The 16993-nt window shown below is 35.8% G+C and overlaps 1 protein-coding gene across 1 annotated transcript in view; it reads right to left on the reverse strand.

Moving 5' to 3' along the window:
- Window positions 1-1145: 1145 nt before the first annotated feature.
- pitpnb (phosphatidylinositol transfer protein, beta) overlaps window positions 1146-16993 on the reverse strand; it is a 28872-nt gene continuing 13024 nt past the window's right edge. The window contains exons 8-11 of the mRNA XM_084400092.1: window positions 14612-14689; window positions 14401-14511; window positions 12351-12473; window positions 1146-4007 (exon numbers count right to left, since the gene is read on the reverse strand). Of these exons, the coding sequence (XP_084256218.1) occupies window positions 3957-4007; window positions 12351-12473; window positions 14401-14511; window positions 14612-14689 (363 nt within the window). The 3' untranslated portion in view covers window positions 1146-3956. The remainder of the gene's footprint in view (window positions 4008-12350; window positions 12474-14400; window positions 14512-14611; window positions 14690-16993) is intronic.

Below are 16993 nucleotides of genomic sequence, written 5' to 3' on the forward strand. Positions count from 1 at the left end.
ACTAACACACACCGATGAAAACTGGGAAAAATCCCATTGGATTTCAGTGAGCACATAAACACCTCCCAACACGATTAGGACTGGGTTTGGATATTTGGAAACACTTTACAATAAGGTTAACTTTGTAAACTACATTAGTTAACATGAAAAAAAGCATTTATTACTCTTAGTTAAAGCAAAAAATGAAAATTCTGTCATCATTTACTCACCATCAATTTGTTCCCGAATCCGTATGAAGTTCTGCTGAACACAAAAGAAAATATTTTGAAGAAAGTCTATGTGAGTCATCAACTCTTTGGTTCCCCGTATTCTTCAAAATATCTTCTTTTGGTTTGGAACAATTTGAGGGCGAGTAAATGATGACAATTAACATTTTTGGGGGAACTATCCCTTTAATGTTAATTTAAACATTTACTAATACATAGTTGTTTTCTGCTAACGTTATTTAACTGACTTCACCTGACATAAACAAACAATGAACAGTTATTTTTATTAACTAACATTAACAAAGATGAATACTGTAATAAATGCATTGCTTGTTAGCTAAAGTCCTCGTGTTGTAAATCAAGCTTTTAATGTTGTTTATGTGTCTATGTGGTGTTTTTAATCTGCTTTAAGACAAACCATGTGTAAATTCATAAGTCGACACCATTGCTGAGTATTTCCTCCTTAAAACTGCAGTGAACCAAAGACAGTCTCAAAAACACACTTTGAAATCGCTGGTGTTTCTGACGTCACAAACTACCTTGTAACCAATCAGATCAACGTGTGATCGTCAACCAGTGGATCTCTGAGCTGAGTGAGTGAGTGGAGGCGGGGCTCATTTGCATATTCATAGAACCGCGTATACTAAATGAGGCGAGGGTGTCGCGTTACATTCAAGATATTGTAAGGCATGAAGAATATTTATCAAGGAAAAAAAAATGTAATTTTGGTGATCAAAGATGAGTTTTAAGGGTTAAAATTCATTACTTACTGCAAAAGTGTTACTGGATATTTAAGCCTAAGAAATATTTATCACTACATAAAAACATTGCATGATTTTCCAGGTTTTAAAATGACGAGATACGTCAAGGTTTTCCATGACTGAGGCGAGACGTTAATTAAAGCACGCAACAACAGCACAGTGTAAAGAAAACTCGAAATAAAATCCCAAGCACGACTGGTGTCGAAATTTATTAGATATACTGTTAATCGTTCAATTTATAACCAATTCAGAAGCTGCAGGGAAAATAAAATAAACAGAATCAAAATCACACCGTTGTACATTCACTGATATTTCACCTGATTTTCAAACAGAAAAAGACAGTAACAGCATTGTGTAATTCCCCAAGAAAACAATTTCTCCAAGCTTAGATTACAACACATGATTGATTGATCATCTCTGAACCCCCATGCCCCCCCCCCCCCCCCCAGCCTAAAAGCCCTGTACGTGTACAAAAGTAAACACACGATCCGTGAGACTCGAGACAGTATTCATGTCTGCCGAACAGACGTCAGTGCACTGATTGCTCTAGAGAACATATGAAAAAAGGAAAAAAAAAAAATCAAGACTTCCTCCCATCAGAACGCCAAAGACCTAGAAGAAAAAGAAACGCAGGTGCGCTATAACGTATAACCTTGACTGAAATGAGGGAGCGTGATTGCGTGAACATATGTGGACCTTGAAATGAGAGGAAGCAATACATGCAATCCCAATGAGAAACTCTCTTCCATTAAAACTAATGTGCAACACTACCTGGACAATCACCATGAGACTGAAGCACGTTTCAAAACACACACTAATGCACTGGCCACGGTACACCATCATAATCCGCTCCGTCCGTCGGTCTCCTCTGGAGAACCGCACACACACACACACACACTTTTAAAAACCGAGAAGATAAAACACTCTTTTTGCTAGGCTGGATGATCTGAGCTGGTGCAGGACGGCCAGAGACGAGGAGGACAGGAAGTAGAATTATTCTACATGCACATCCTCGGCTCAGATCTGACCTGGTACGATATATAGAAACTATACAGAATTATCAAGCTCTTTGAAACGCGTTTATAAAGCTCTCCTCTTTGTCCTAAGCATCTGTTGAGGCATCGACACACACACACACATTCAAGGTGCGGAGCTCAGGGTTCCCACGACGTCATTTCATACAGACTAATCACTATATAAATACATTATATATAGACACAGCAGTGGCTAAAAGTGATGTTCGGATTTGACCCTAAACCATCAAAATGTGAGGAAAATATTTTTACATTTCTTTAAATATTACGGAAGAACAAAACTAAACTTGGTTACAGTATTTATCTGACAAAATTATGTGCAAAAAAGAAAAAAAAGAGAAGCAAACTCATAATTTGACTACAATATAATCAGTTATTAATATTTAGTTGGTTCTCTCTTTGCTTTTGCACGCGTTCATAATTTCTTTGTATGAGAGTCTATTGTTTTCACTTATTACTTTCATTATATTTCATATTTTCATTATTACTGTCATGTTTCATTGTGTTATAATCACACATAAAACAATCGACTCCAAGCACAACTACGCAATATGCTTACAAAAATCTATAATTTTTAACTATATTTGAATAAAGGATGAAGATGTCAATTTTCCTAGGCCGGACATCACTGTTGACCACTACTGTATGCATGCCTTATATGTCCTAGCACATTGTTAATCAGAGAAAATTTCAGTTTGTCCCTTTGCAAAAAATGCAATTACAGTATGTAATATGTAAGCATGTAATAATACAAGAATTCAGGGCCGCTTAAAAAAAACTACAGGCACAAACATGAGCCTTCTGCAATGCAATCTCTCACTGTGTGTGTGTAGCGACAGCGAATTTAAATTTGCTGTCATGACAACGCCAGTAATATTTGCATAATATGCGCAAGGATACCAAGAAAAGGATCAGCAAAAGCACCGCTCCGTAACCAGAGATTCATCCACCTGGAAAAGTAGTTCCACCTCAAAAAATGGCCCTTTTAGATCCACATTTCTGCTGTGAAACTACATTGCAGCTGCGCTTTATTATAACTGCGATTTGTGCTTGAGGGACTAAATGAAATTATTCCCTGCATGCACACACGTAAATGAACCGAGACTGAGACTTTTCCAGGCCTGGAAATCACAACATTTCCCTGATATCTCCAGGTTTTCTGTGAGCGTGGGAACCCTGAAGCGTTACAGGTAGATTAGCAGATATAAAAGCACTTCGCCTGTCCTAAAGCCACTCGGAAACATAAAAAAGCAGCAGCGATTTGCTCCGGTAATTAGTCTGGATTTTGGAGAGGAGAACCAAGTCCTGAGGGGGGGAGGGGGTTGCGTCACATGAAGGGTCATGGAGACCCTCTTTAAAAACATGCCTGAGCTCATGCAAAAGCCACTCGCAGACATAATAAAGAAATTCTGCGAGGTGGACGTGTGTTTTTGTGCATGCCGTGCAAGCATGATCACACGTTTTCCAAGAGATGGTAGGCAGGACTACGCACATACGACAAATTAAAAACCCTTGATTAGGAACCAAAAAAGAAGTGCTTCATCTTGGGGGGGAAAAAAGACTAAAAACACAGACAGGAAAAGTAAAGATCTGAACCATTATGAAAAAATTATAACCAAACGAAAACAAACAAATAATTGGTCCGATGCCTGCCAAAATTAAGTCGTTTTTTTTTTTTTTTTTTTCGTAGATAGAATAACACAACCATACAGCAATACTCTAACATTTCTAAACGTCCTAACAAAGTGGTAATAGTCACTGGATCAACCTGCCTGCATCTAGAAAACAGGTCAAGTGTTGTCCGAGTGTGTCCACCCTGTCCAGTACTACTGATCATTGTGTCATTCTGCTGTCGGGTGGAGGAGGACGACGGCGCCGCCGCCGCTGGCCGGTTTGTTGGATGCGTCGATGTCTTTCGTCAAGCGTCATCGTGGTTGGATTCTTGTAGTTTTGCCTCATTGTTCGTGAGCAGCACTGGTGCCTCGAACCTGACCAGTTTTACGAAGCTACAGGTGTGAGAGAAGAAAACAGTGAGCGTTAGGAACCGCCGCTTAATGCGCGACTGAAGCCGAGCCGATAAAGGCAAACATGAATCATAACACCGTCACGTCCTAACCAGGCATGAAGAGAGAAAGTGAATGATGCGGATTATCATGTGACAATGAAATATCACTGGTCGACAATATTATACTCAAAACACAAGCTAATTCAAAATAGTATAAAACACTACGATAGTAAAAATAACAATAGTATAAAAATAATGTAACACTGGGTTTCGTGTAATAATATAACACTGGTTTTACAGTTTTAGCAGAACACTGTAAAGTTGCTTATTTTTAACTAAAACTAAAAATAATTTTTAATTCTTTAACTGTAGCAAAACAAAATATTTTTAATTCTTTAACATTAGCAAAAATAAAAATATTTTTTAATTCTTCAATTTCTTTAATTCTTTTTTAATTAGCAAAACTAAAAATATTTTTTAATTCTTTAACTAACATTAGCAAAAATAAAAATATTTTTTAATTCTTTAACTAACTTTAGCAAAACTAAAAATATTTTTTAATTCTTTAACATTAGCAAAAAGAAAAATATTTTAATTCTTTAACTAACATTAGCAAAAAAAATGTATTTTTAATTCTTTAACTAACATTAGCAAAAATAAAAATATTTTTTAATTCTTTAACTTTAGCAAAAATAAAAATATTTTTTAATTCTTTAACTAACTTTAGCAAAACTTAAAATATTTTTTAATTCTTTAACATTAGCAAAAAGAAAAATATTTTAATTCTTTAACTAACATTAGCAAAAAAATGTATTTTTAATTCTTTAACTAACATTAGCAAAAATTTAAATATTTTAATTCTTTAATTAGCAAAAAAATTATTCTTAAACATTAGCAAAAATAAAAAAAATTGTTTTAATTATTTAACTAACTTTAGCAAAACTAAAAAAATGTTTTTATTCTTTAACATTAGCAAAAAAATATATATATTTTTTAATTATTTAAGTAACATTAGCAAATTTTTTTATATTTTTTAATTCTTTAACATTAGAAAAACATATTATTTTTTAAATTCTTTAACATTAGCAAAAATAATAAATGCTGTGAAATAAATATTGCTCGCTAGTTCATGTTAGCTAATCCATTAACCATCATTTCAATTAGTTTGTAATATAACAGTATAAAAATAATACTAAAATAACTTAAAAAAAAAATTTCAAGTCTTTTTTTCACCCGTTTTATCATCTAAAAGTGAAAAGGTTTAAGTTTAATCACTTAATAGCCATGATTTGAGGAATCATTCACATCTGCAGCACAAACAATGTTGGGCGATTTGCCTACTGAAGTTTAATACTTTTGAGTACAAGGTTTGTTCGAATCAAAAACACTAAGTTTGACTAACAATAGTGTCTTACTAAACACTGCTGATTCCTGCCGTGATTTTGTCACACAGATCCAGCATTTAGTTTTCATCGTGCCTGGTTAGTGAATTCAAGACATTTTTTTCACACTCAAAACGTGTACGAACGCACGCTCACTCAATACAAAGAGAGCAGAAACACACACACACACACACACACACATGCGCCGAGTATAAACACACTCTGGAAAAATCAACAAACACAAAAGCGGTGATTAGAAACCAAGAACACAGTGCAGAGAAGCAGCAATGAGGCGATGAAGAGAAATGAGAAATGAAGGACGGGAGAGAAGAGAGAGAAGAGAAAAAAAGGTTTGGGCAGAGACGCTTGGAAAGAGCGGCCGAGGAGAGGCTCATCTCTTCCAGATCGTTTTACAGCGCAGCCAAACGCAGAGGGAGGGAGAATAACACAAATATGAAGCGGCTGTGCTTCATTCTGACTCTCAATATCTCTCCAGAAGAACAAAGTCTATAAAATTAACTTCATAACTGCCTAACAGAGATCAACACGAGATTCATGCAACGTCCAACAACACACACGACCAATGCGGAAAATAAAGGAATTTATTCACTCAAACAAAAGCTGTGTCATCTTTTATTATCGTTCCAAACCTGAATGAGTTTCTTTCTTATTAAAGAAGCACTCAAGTTGCTCATTTGAATACAATGAAAGTATACAGTGGTGCTACGATAGTAGTCCTCAGTCATCTGAACTCATTGACACCTTTTATGAGATTAATAAACTAGGAGTGTAACAATATCGCGATACAAAAATTATATTAATATGTATCGTGAATGACAAAACCAGTCACGAGTCGCACGGGTATATCTGTGGCAATAGCCAACAATACAAGGGTCAAAATCATAGATTTTTCTTTTATGCCAAAAATCATTAGGATATTCAGTAAAGATCATGTTCCATGAAGATATTATGTACATTTCCCACCGTAAATACAGTACCAGTCAAAAGTTTGGAAACATTACTATTTTTACTGTTTTTGAAAGAAGTCTCTTATGCTCATCAAGCCTGCAGTTAAAAAAACAAAAAACAAAAAAACAGTAATATTATGAAATATTATTACAATTTAAACTAATGGTTCTCTTTTTTAATATACTTTAAAATGTAATTTATTTTTGTAAATTTTCATCAGCAAGTACTCCAGTCTTTGGTGTCTTATGATCCTTCAGAAATCATTCTAATATGCTGATTTATGATCAATGTTGGAAACAGTTGTGCTGCTTAATATTTTTTTTTTATAACCTGAGATACTTTTTTCAGGATTATTTGATGAATAAAAAGTTAAAAAGAACTGTATTTATTTAGAATAGAAATCTTTTGTAACAATATGCACTACCGTTCAAAAGTTTGGGAACAATAACTATTTTTTTTTTACGAAATTAGTACTTTAATTCAACAAGGATGCGTTAAATTGATAAAAGGTGATGGTAACGATTTATATTGTTAGAAATGTTTTTATTTTGAATAAATGCTGTTTTTATGAATAAATGCTGTTAATAGTTTTACTCATCAATGAATCCTGAAAAAAGTATTCCAAAAATATATATTAAACAGCACAACTGTTTCCATCATTGATAATAACTGAGTATCAAATCATCATATTAGAATGATTTCTGAAGGATCATAAGACACCAAAGACTGGAGTACTTGCTGATCAAAATTCAGCTTTGCATCACAAAAATAAATTACATTTTAAAGTATATTAAAAAAGAGAACCATTATTTTAAATTGTAACAATATTTCATAATATTACTGTTTTTTTTTTTTTTGTTGTTTTTTTTTAACTGCAGGCTTGATGAGCATAAGAGACTTCTTTCAAAAACATTAAAAATAGTAATGTTTCCAAACTTTTGACTGGTACTGTATATAAAACACTTATTTGTGTGAGTGAATGCTGCACAATCGCCAACATAAACGAACAACTTTAAAGGAGATTTTCTCAATGTTTCGATTTTTTTTGCACCATCAGAATCCAGATTTACAATAGTCGTATCTCGACCAAATATTGTCATATCATAACACACCATACATCAATGGAAAGCTTATTTATTCAGCTTTCATATGACGTATAAATCTCAATTTAAAAAAAGTTGACCCATGTGACTAGTTTTGTGGTCCAGGATCACATATGTATCGTTAAAGTTAATTACTGTGCGTGAAAAAATTCACGTTTTCAGAGTTTCAGTACTACATTAAACTACTATATATAATGTTGAATATAATGTATAATAATGCAATGGGGGAATATTAGTGGGTCTTGATAATGCCAAATGTCTGATGTTACCAGTAAAAAGTGGCCTATATTATTTTAAATATATCTAGTCAGTGAAAGAGGGCAAGAATATTCGTCTAAAAAATAATATTTTCAGCTTCAGAATCATGAATATTGTTATTCTGGTGTCTCTATTGTCCTGTGCTTTGGGTTTACAGCACTCATTTACAAAGCATTTACAGCATTTTAATCAACAGTACATTTTTTGTTAACCTTTTATCATATGTCTTATATCGTATTGTGAGTTCAGTATCGAATTGTGACATGAGGGTATCGTTACACCCCTAGAACAAACTGAAATCTAGGTGTTTATTCTCTCAAATCTCCACTGGACTTCCATATTTGAATATTGACATTTGAGAGCAAAATCAGAAGACTTAAAAAATAGCGTATAAATCATTTAAACTTCCTTTTGAGTTGCTATTTCTGAGCTTGATAGCATGTGACCACTGTATGCTTTCACTGTACAGAAAACAAATGTGTAGATTCAACAGCTCAATGGAAGAAAGCAACTCATATGGAGTCGTTTGGAATGACACGATGGAAGTAAATGACTCTGTTTGCATGCACTAACCCTTTAGGATGAGAATAACGGAAAAGAAAAAAGAAGGCCATTGCAGCTGCTCCTGTAAACATCGCAAACCTGCCTTCATTTAGAGAGAAGATCAACAACTCGACAGAAGAACGCTGCTTTTGGAAACTACAGCCGCTGGCCGACACACTTGCTTTAAACATCAAGAACGTCTCAAAAAAAAAAACTCTTTTACCTTTCAACTGGAGTCTAAAACCATTAGAACTTGCAGATCGGGCTTTTTCAAGGAGCTGCAAACACCTGCTTTTAATTTGCGCCGTTGAGGCACTATTTTCCTCTGGCCTGAGCGAAAGATATCGGGGAGTTCAGCCAAGAGTTTGTCTAAAATGACTAACACTTTTACTCGGGTTGTGTTGGCCCACACGTCAGCTGAGAGGAGAGCACCAGAAGAAAAGTTAGTTGTGGTTAGCTGAAATGAAGGCAGTGAGGTGATTGGTTAGTGGGTGGCGGCGGATGAAAAGAACGTGAGAAAGAACGAGCGACGGAGCGACTGCTTTTCCTTACGGAGTCTCTCCACCTGCCTTGTGCTACTAAAAAGGATTCGGCTACTCATCGGCTGCCGTTGTGCCTCGTACGGATCCCTTTCGACGCATCTAGAAACAAAACATGCCGTTAGGTGCAATCTTTCCACTTGCTGGCGTCGACCTGGAAGAAAAGTGTCAGGAAACCTCAAAATAGGCAAGGCCAGAACATTAAAGCATATCTGAGAGAATGCAGGGAGAATTGGGCAAGTTGTCATTTTTATGGGAATCAACCTATCTACTGAAGTCTATATGGTAATAAGGTGGGATTTGAGAAAGTTTTTATTTTTACATTAAAAAATTTCACCAGATCTTTTGCACTTTGACATTTCCATTGGAATAAATAAGTACCTCAAAAAAGTAATAAAAATAAAGATATAAATTCTCAAATAAATAAAACCAATTTCTTTATTGTAATGCAGTAATAATGCTGTGTGGGCAAAACCAACACAAATTCAGAACAACATTACAATTGTACCTTGAAGGGGTGATGAACTGAGAAATCAAAATTTCCTTGAGCTTTTGACATATAAGAGGTCATCATACTATAAGTTTCAGAACTGAAAACTTCCTTGTTAGTCCAATAAAAGCTTTTATTGACACCAGGCACAGCGAACGACAGGTTTTTCAAAGTGTGGATCTATGACATCAAAGGGTCTCAAACCCCGCCTCCGCAGAGGAAGATCAACGCCTACTTCAACACTGCCGGTTTAGCCCCGCCCACCGATTCGCGCATTACATGAAACTCATTATAATATGCAAAACTGTTATCCAATCATAGCAGTGGGCGTTTACTTCCACGTCTTCAATGCGGCACGCCCATAAAAACCGAGCGTTTCAGGAGCTAGGCTCAAAACCAGGGTAGAAAATAGCCTATTATTATTCATTTTGATGTTTTTGAATGTAAAAACCAAGCGAACGTCATAAATTGACCAGCATAAAATGTTTTAAAAAGTCAGTTCATGACCCCTTTAAATGTAAATAAAATAAATTATAAATAAATTATATATATATATATAATCTGATTTTATATAATCATATATATGTTATTACATTACAAGCTATTTATTATTAGGAAAATGGCAACACTTTTGCATTTCAGAATACAAAAAATATATATTAAAGGTCCAAAAATATGCTTAATTTTCTTAATTTTAGTGAGAAATATGATGCATTCATGACCGTTTTCGTGAGATTCACCCATTTAACAGTTTAATGTCAGCGAAGAGGCACTGAATGGGTTAACGTTGACATAATCCTCCCCTGGAAATATATTCACCATCATTTCCATAAAAGAGGTTTTGAAAAAATATATATCCTGGAAGGTTTTTGTAAAGCACGGCAAAGCCAAAGCAAACTCGATTCGTCAAATATTAGTCCAAATACATACTTTCTGCTTGGCAACCGTATAGTAGCAGTGTAAAAAAAAAAAAAAAAACTCTGTTTGTTTAATATAAAGTTTTACTACATATACTGCTTGTTTTATAAAAGCCAGCCTTAACAACTAAAGGCAATTACAGATGAACTGGTTAGGTATAAAGATATAACTCGTAACTTGACTGACGGGTTGACGGTTAAGGAATCACTTTATTGGTCTTGGCCAACCGTCGCTCGAGAATAAAACTAATAAGCGGCTACGCCTTCGGGATTTGGATGAGAATGTATTGATCGATATTTCCCAGGCAGTGAAGAGTTTGCGGTTTTCCTTGGCTGCATGCTGAAAGCGATCACAGAGCGTGTCAGAGTTTGGAGAGACTGCGTGCCGTTGGATCATCATATTTACTGGGTAGAGGAAAGAATCTGGGCCAAATACTATACACTTGAGCTGGGACGCGTTCAACAAAAACAACTGAAAATAGAGAATACGAGAGCGCTGCCAGCAGTGACCGGCGGTAAGAAAACACACAATATAGCTCAAATCTGTAACCCCTTCAATAACATCCAGAAGCAGATTTATTACTATTTTAGGTCTACAGTCTAATAATGACCCCTGGTGCTAATATCACAGGTACTAATGTTTTATTCCACATATAAACGCCCATGTTACGCAATAAAATCAGTCCAGATGTGCACTGTAGGCTGATGATGTACAGGTTGTACATGTATCGCACAGCGCAATAACCAGTTGCTATTTATCTTGTAGTCGGAATTTAAAGGATTAGTTCACCCCAAAATGAACATTTCTTAATCATTTACTCACCCCAATGCCATCCAAGATATCCATGTCTTTCTTTCCTCAGTGGGAGAGAAATTGTGTTTTTTGTGGTAAACATTTCTGGATTTTTCTTCTAACAACCATTTCGTTTTTGTCTCGTTTGTCTTAGTCTTCGTACAGTCGCATTGTAAACAGTGGGGCGGTACTTCCGCCGGCGCCGGCGTGACCTTTCAACGTGATGACGTAGTTCCCTGTCCGTTTGTTGATCAGCTCAATCCGAACTATTGAAGGTAAAAAGTCTATACATTTTTTTTATTTTTTTTTATGACCTATCGTTTCGCTAGATAACAACCTCTTCTTCAGCTGTGATCGCGTACAGCCCGTTTAAACACTTCAAAGACTTTTGAAACTGCATTGATTTGGACTTAAAAACGATGGTAACCAATGAAGTCCATTGTTAGAAGAAAAATCCAGAAATGTTTTCCTCACAAAACATCATTTCTCTCCCACTGAGGATAGAAAGACATGGATATCTTGGATGGCATCGGGGTGAGTAAATTATTAGGAAATTTTCATTTTGGGGTGAACTAATCCTTTAATAACAAAAGACTGCAAATTAAATAAAAGCTCTCTAATGCAATAATTAGAAGCAACGGCATTCGACTAGCACTGAAATGGCTATTTTGAATTGTTCAAACTGCTTTAGTCTGATCTCACTTGCTGACTCAGTTGTAGAGGTAAATGCCAAAATAACATTCACTCACTGGACATAATGCCATTTTTTGTGGCAAGTTGTTATTTTTAAAATGAGTTGTAATTTTTTATGACACGTATGTAGCCCCGCCCCTTATGTAACCCCACCCCTTTTGTAGCCCCACCCCTTTTCAGCGCTGCTCTCGTTGTCCTTTGTCTTCCGGTCTGTATTTTCACAGCGATCTTGCATTTATGAATGAACGGCTCGTTTTAAAATCTTCCCGGTCTACTGACATTTGTTAAGACATCTGCTTTAAACACTACAGTCCTCATGATAACTTTGGTTAACTTTACATTAAGTAAATTCACTTCACCAGCTAGTTACTCCCGGACAGCGATGCCATAGAAATATACAGAGCGACCGCAAAAACGGAAGTTCAAAGACAATATTCTAAAGATGGCGGCGTGCTTGTTTCTCTGGCGCATAAGGTCTATATGAATATGATATCAGAAATCACACATCTTTAAAGACATTCATGAATAAACCAAAATGTGGAAAGAATAGCGTTTCATGATCTGAACTGCTGGGAATGAGGAGGTCGGTCATGGATGGATGGGAGCAAATGCAATGGAGGAAACTATATGTGCCTCAGGCCATAATGCCCCTCTCACCTCTTCCAGCTCTCGCTGCGTCTGCTCCTCCATCCTGCGGATGTCTGCCATGGTGAGCTCCACCCAGCTGTCAATCCAACAGAAGAGCTGACGGTGGAAGTTGGTGAAGATTCTCTTCTCTTGCTGCAAACGCAGATGAAAAAAGAAAAGAAAAGTCTGTGTTATTGAAAAGCATTGTGAGATTTTTTCCCATCTTCATCTTTCTTTAGTGTGTAATGTTGCTGTTTGATGTTTCATACGCAGAATAAAGGGGCGGGGCCTGGTTGGGTTAGTTAGTAGTGTGTTAAACTGGTGGTTATGGTAAGGGGCGGGATATTTCCCAAGCGCTTGACCAATCACAACACACTGCTCCAGCCGACCAATCAGAGCACAGTGTGCTTTTCAGAAGGAGGGGCTTCATAGAGACATGAACTAAACAGAGCGTTACTGACAGACTGGGAAGAGAGGAGCTGCAACAGTGGAGAATATGAGGAAAATAATCAACATTCAAGCAGGAAAACCTGTTCTAGTAGGGCTGGGCGATAAAACGATAACGATATGTATCGCGATAGACACGTAATCAATATCAATAAAAAATGCGTTCGATAAAACGTTCGATAATTATTATTTTTTTTTTCGTTGGAAGAAACCAGCAAAGCAAGTTTGATTGCATGAACAAAGGCACTCACTCTCTAGTAACTAGATAAAACAGAAAAAGTCAGCTCGCCTGACTTAAAGTCTGACCGTAGTCAGACCAATGTCGTCTGCAGATTATGCAAGACCGTCGTCAGTTTCTCTGTTATTCGCGTGCTTATGCGCTGTTCTAGCGTGTGCGTTTCTCAGCACATACATGTGAAGCTCACATGCACTAAAAGCCTGTCTACCAGCGCCTGAATACTAAGTTATCTTTCGAGTCTTATTTTGCTAATACTGTTATATACACACAAGGTTTACATAAACTAGTCGGATATGTCTAAAGTGAAAGCAAACTTGAGAAAATTGAGAGAAAATCTGCTTTTCAAGTGCGTGTATAATAGACGCGTCGCGCGCAGCTCTTAAAGAGACAGTAGTAATAGTAAACACGCTGCCGCTTGTCCTTAAAGGGATAGTTCACCCAAAAATAAAAATTATCTCATTATTTACGCACTCTAATGTTGTTCCAAACCTGTATTAATTGCCTTCTAATATTTTCTAATATTAATATTTTGAAGAATGTGGGTATCCAAACAGTAGCTGGTCCCCATTGACTTCCATAGGAGAAAAATATACTATGGAAGTCACTGGGGTACATCAACTGTTTGGTTACCCACATTCTTCCAAATAACTTTTATTTTCAACAGAAGAAAGAAACTTATTCGAGTTTAAAACAACGTGAGAAAGTAAATTATGAAAATTTGAATTTTTAAGAGAACTATCCCTTTAATGTTAATAAAACAACAAAATGTAAAGAGAAAATCACTCACTGCTCTTGACTAATAACTTTATTAATAGCTTTAATAAGTATCAATGTATAATTTATAGAAAATAGAAAGAAATAGATTTATAGAATTTATAGAAAGAAATCGTAATATTATATTTTTGCCATATCGCCCACCCCTTTATAAAGCATTTCTTACGTATTCTTTAATTTTGCACCTTAATGTTAAGAGATAATTGTTAAGTGTTCATTGTGATTTTAGACTTTTGAGTTTTCCATGGTCGTGTTGACATTTCTGCCTTTATAACTGATGGGATTATAATCAGAGGTAGGTTAAGTTTAAAATAAAAAATCTTTAAATGTAATATATTTGTCTCCTGGACTGGTCCTTATTTTAAATATGTTATAAAAAAATTCAATAATTATCGATATCGACCGATATGAAACACTTATATCGTGATACAGTTTTCAGCCATATCGCCCAGCCCTATGTTCTAGTAAAGCCCTTTATATCACATGAGTGCTCACATGAAAAAGAGCGCTCTAGACCACTAAATATCTCTTTTTGTGTCCCATACGTGATTGGAAAAACAACATGGTTGAATAAATGATAAAGTTGCTAAGCGCTAAGTTTGAATGGGAGTCGATTGTTACCTTGTGGATGAAGTTTTCTATCTTGGTTTGAAGGCCCCACCACTTGAACTTGACAGTGACTAGTTTGTACGCACACATACGAGGGGCGTCTGGCTTGGCCAAGAGCTCTTTCTGTTCGGGGAGAGAAATCACACAAGATCTTCATATAGAACAGAGTTAATAGGGAACTAATAATAAATGTCTGATAAATTAATTGAATAGAGGCACTCACTTTCCAGTCCGGTCCTAAAGGTCCTCGGCCTGTTTTCTCTGAGTGAAAGATTTCTGGGTCCTCATCTGGTTTATAATCCTGAGAGAATGACAATTTGGATCAGTTATATTTCCTTTATGGTTCATATTTCTCCTCACTGCCTTGGTTAAGTTGGCATAGAAGTAATTTCAGAGATGGATTTTCAATTTTGATGAAAAGCTGTAAATTATTACCAATTAATTGTGCAAAACAAGACCAGGAACATGATTTTTTTTTTTTTGTTATCTCTATTGTCAACCACTTTCAGAGATAATTCGCTAAAACCTGCTCAAAAAGTTGCCAAATGTCTCTAGATGGCGTAATGCGCTAATTAGCAAATGACATCACGCCGTATTTGCATTCTCCTTAAGTTAAAGCACAAGTTAAATCATATTTTCAATTTTTTCACTGTCGGTCAAAAGTTTGATATAATTACGAATTTTAAGTGTTTTTTTTTTTTTTAAAGAAGTCTCTTCTGCTCACCAAGGCTGCATTTATTTGATTAGAAATACAGTAAAACAGTAATATTTTAAACTATTATTTTACAATTTCAAATAACTTTTCTATGTGAATATATTTTAAAATTTTATTTATTCCTGTGATGGAAATCTGAATTTTCAGCATCATTACTCCAGCCTTCAGTGTCACATGATCCTTCAGAAATCATTCTAATATGCTGATTTTCTGCTAAAGAAACGTTTATGATTATAAATGTTGCCATTTTTGGCGGAGAAACCATCATACAAGGACGCATTAAACTGTTAAAACCTTTGAATTTTCTATTTAGCAAAGAATCCTGAAAATTGTTCAGTGTTTCCAACACTGAATTTCAACATCGATATCAATAAATGTTTCTTGAGCAGAAAATATGCATATTAGAAGGGTTTCTGAAGGATCATGTGATGCTGAAGACTGGAGTAATGATGCTGAAAAGTCGCTAAATGTGCCGGCAACAACACGTTATCTTAAAAAAAAACACCTTCCCAGTTTGGGAATTCCCACCATTTCCATCTTCTTGCACATACTCGCACTCTACCTTTTAATCTCTCAAACCTCAGCGCTAAGTACCGTGAACATATGGGAATAAGGATTAACCCTAACCAGGACTGATCCACTTAACTAATTAAAGATACGAAGCATAAAAGTGCTCAGGCACGAGAAGAGCAGTCACTTCAGCGGCCCACAACAGGTCAGATAACCTGTACACTCCTGATACTCAACACTGGACTCCAGTCAAACGAACGCAGCTGTATTTGTGTGTTTGGCACAGAGCCAGAATGAGGTCTCATGGAAAACGTATTTGGATTTATTCAAAGCTGCTGATGTTTGATGCGATGCGTGTCTGCTAGTATACGACACCGGCAGCTTGTTTGTTTGTTCTTGAGGCATGAGTTTTACATCTACAGCTTCAAACTGACTGTTTTTACCAGTTTGTGCAGTAAATCTGCTGCTTAGAGAAGGTTCAGGTCTCGATAAGGGACCTTCTTGGTAAACTATTGAACCTTGAGTAATGCAGGTTACAAGGGCAATGGTCCACACACTAATGTCACGTCACCCTAATCTAGTCTTATGCAAGGCTGAATCACAAATCACACACTAGCCAGCCTAAATATAGCATGTGGGATAAGGATTAGCAAATCCCCCAAATCACAGCACATTGAAAATAGTTTCAAAGTACACGTCATATGTGCATGTTTGAGGCTAATGATGCCTCTTGTGCGAAAGATGAAGGAATCTGTGACGTTTTTGTAGGAACCTAATGAATAATTGTATTAATTTAGATATGCTCACACTTACAAGCATAAACAAACAGTAACAAAGGGGGTCTGTGGTATCAAGACAATTTTATGATATATAGTATTGTAGTATTATAGTATAATCTTGCTAGATATGAGTATGTGCTTTCCCATTACCAGCAAAGTATATATAGTACCGTTGAAAGGTTTTTGAAAGAAGTCTCTTCTGCTCACCAAGGCTGCATATATTTGATCAAAAATACAGTAAAAACAGTAATATTGTGAAATATTATTACAATTTAAAATACTGTTTTCTATAGTACACTGTATTTTACTCTTGTGATCAAAGTTGATTTTGTTTCTGCATAATTACTCCAGTCTTCAGTGTCACATGATCCTTCAGAAATCACTCTAATATGATGATTTGCTGCTCAAGAAACATTTATGATTATCATCAATGTTGAAAACACTGGGATATATTACATAAAAACACAAATTCTACTTTAAGGATGAAAGACTAGTGACAGACAGATATACCAGATAGATGGATAAACCAGATTTGGCCAGTTTGAGATGATCTGCATCAGTCATTAACAGTGATTAACAAAAAAAACGTACTGGTTGACCA

The sequence above is a fragment of the Rutilus rutilus genome, assembly GCF_951802725.1.
Source record: "Rutilus rutilus genome assembly, chromosome: 25".
Classification (NCBI taxonomy): domain Eukaryota; kingdom Metazoa; phylum Chordata; class Actinopteri; order Cypriniformes; family Leuciscidae; genus Rutilus; species Rutilus rutilus.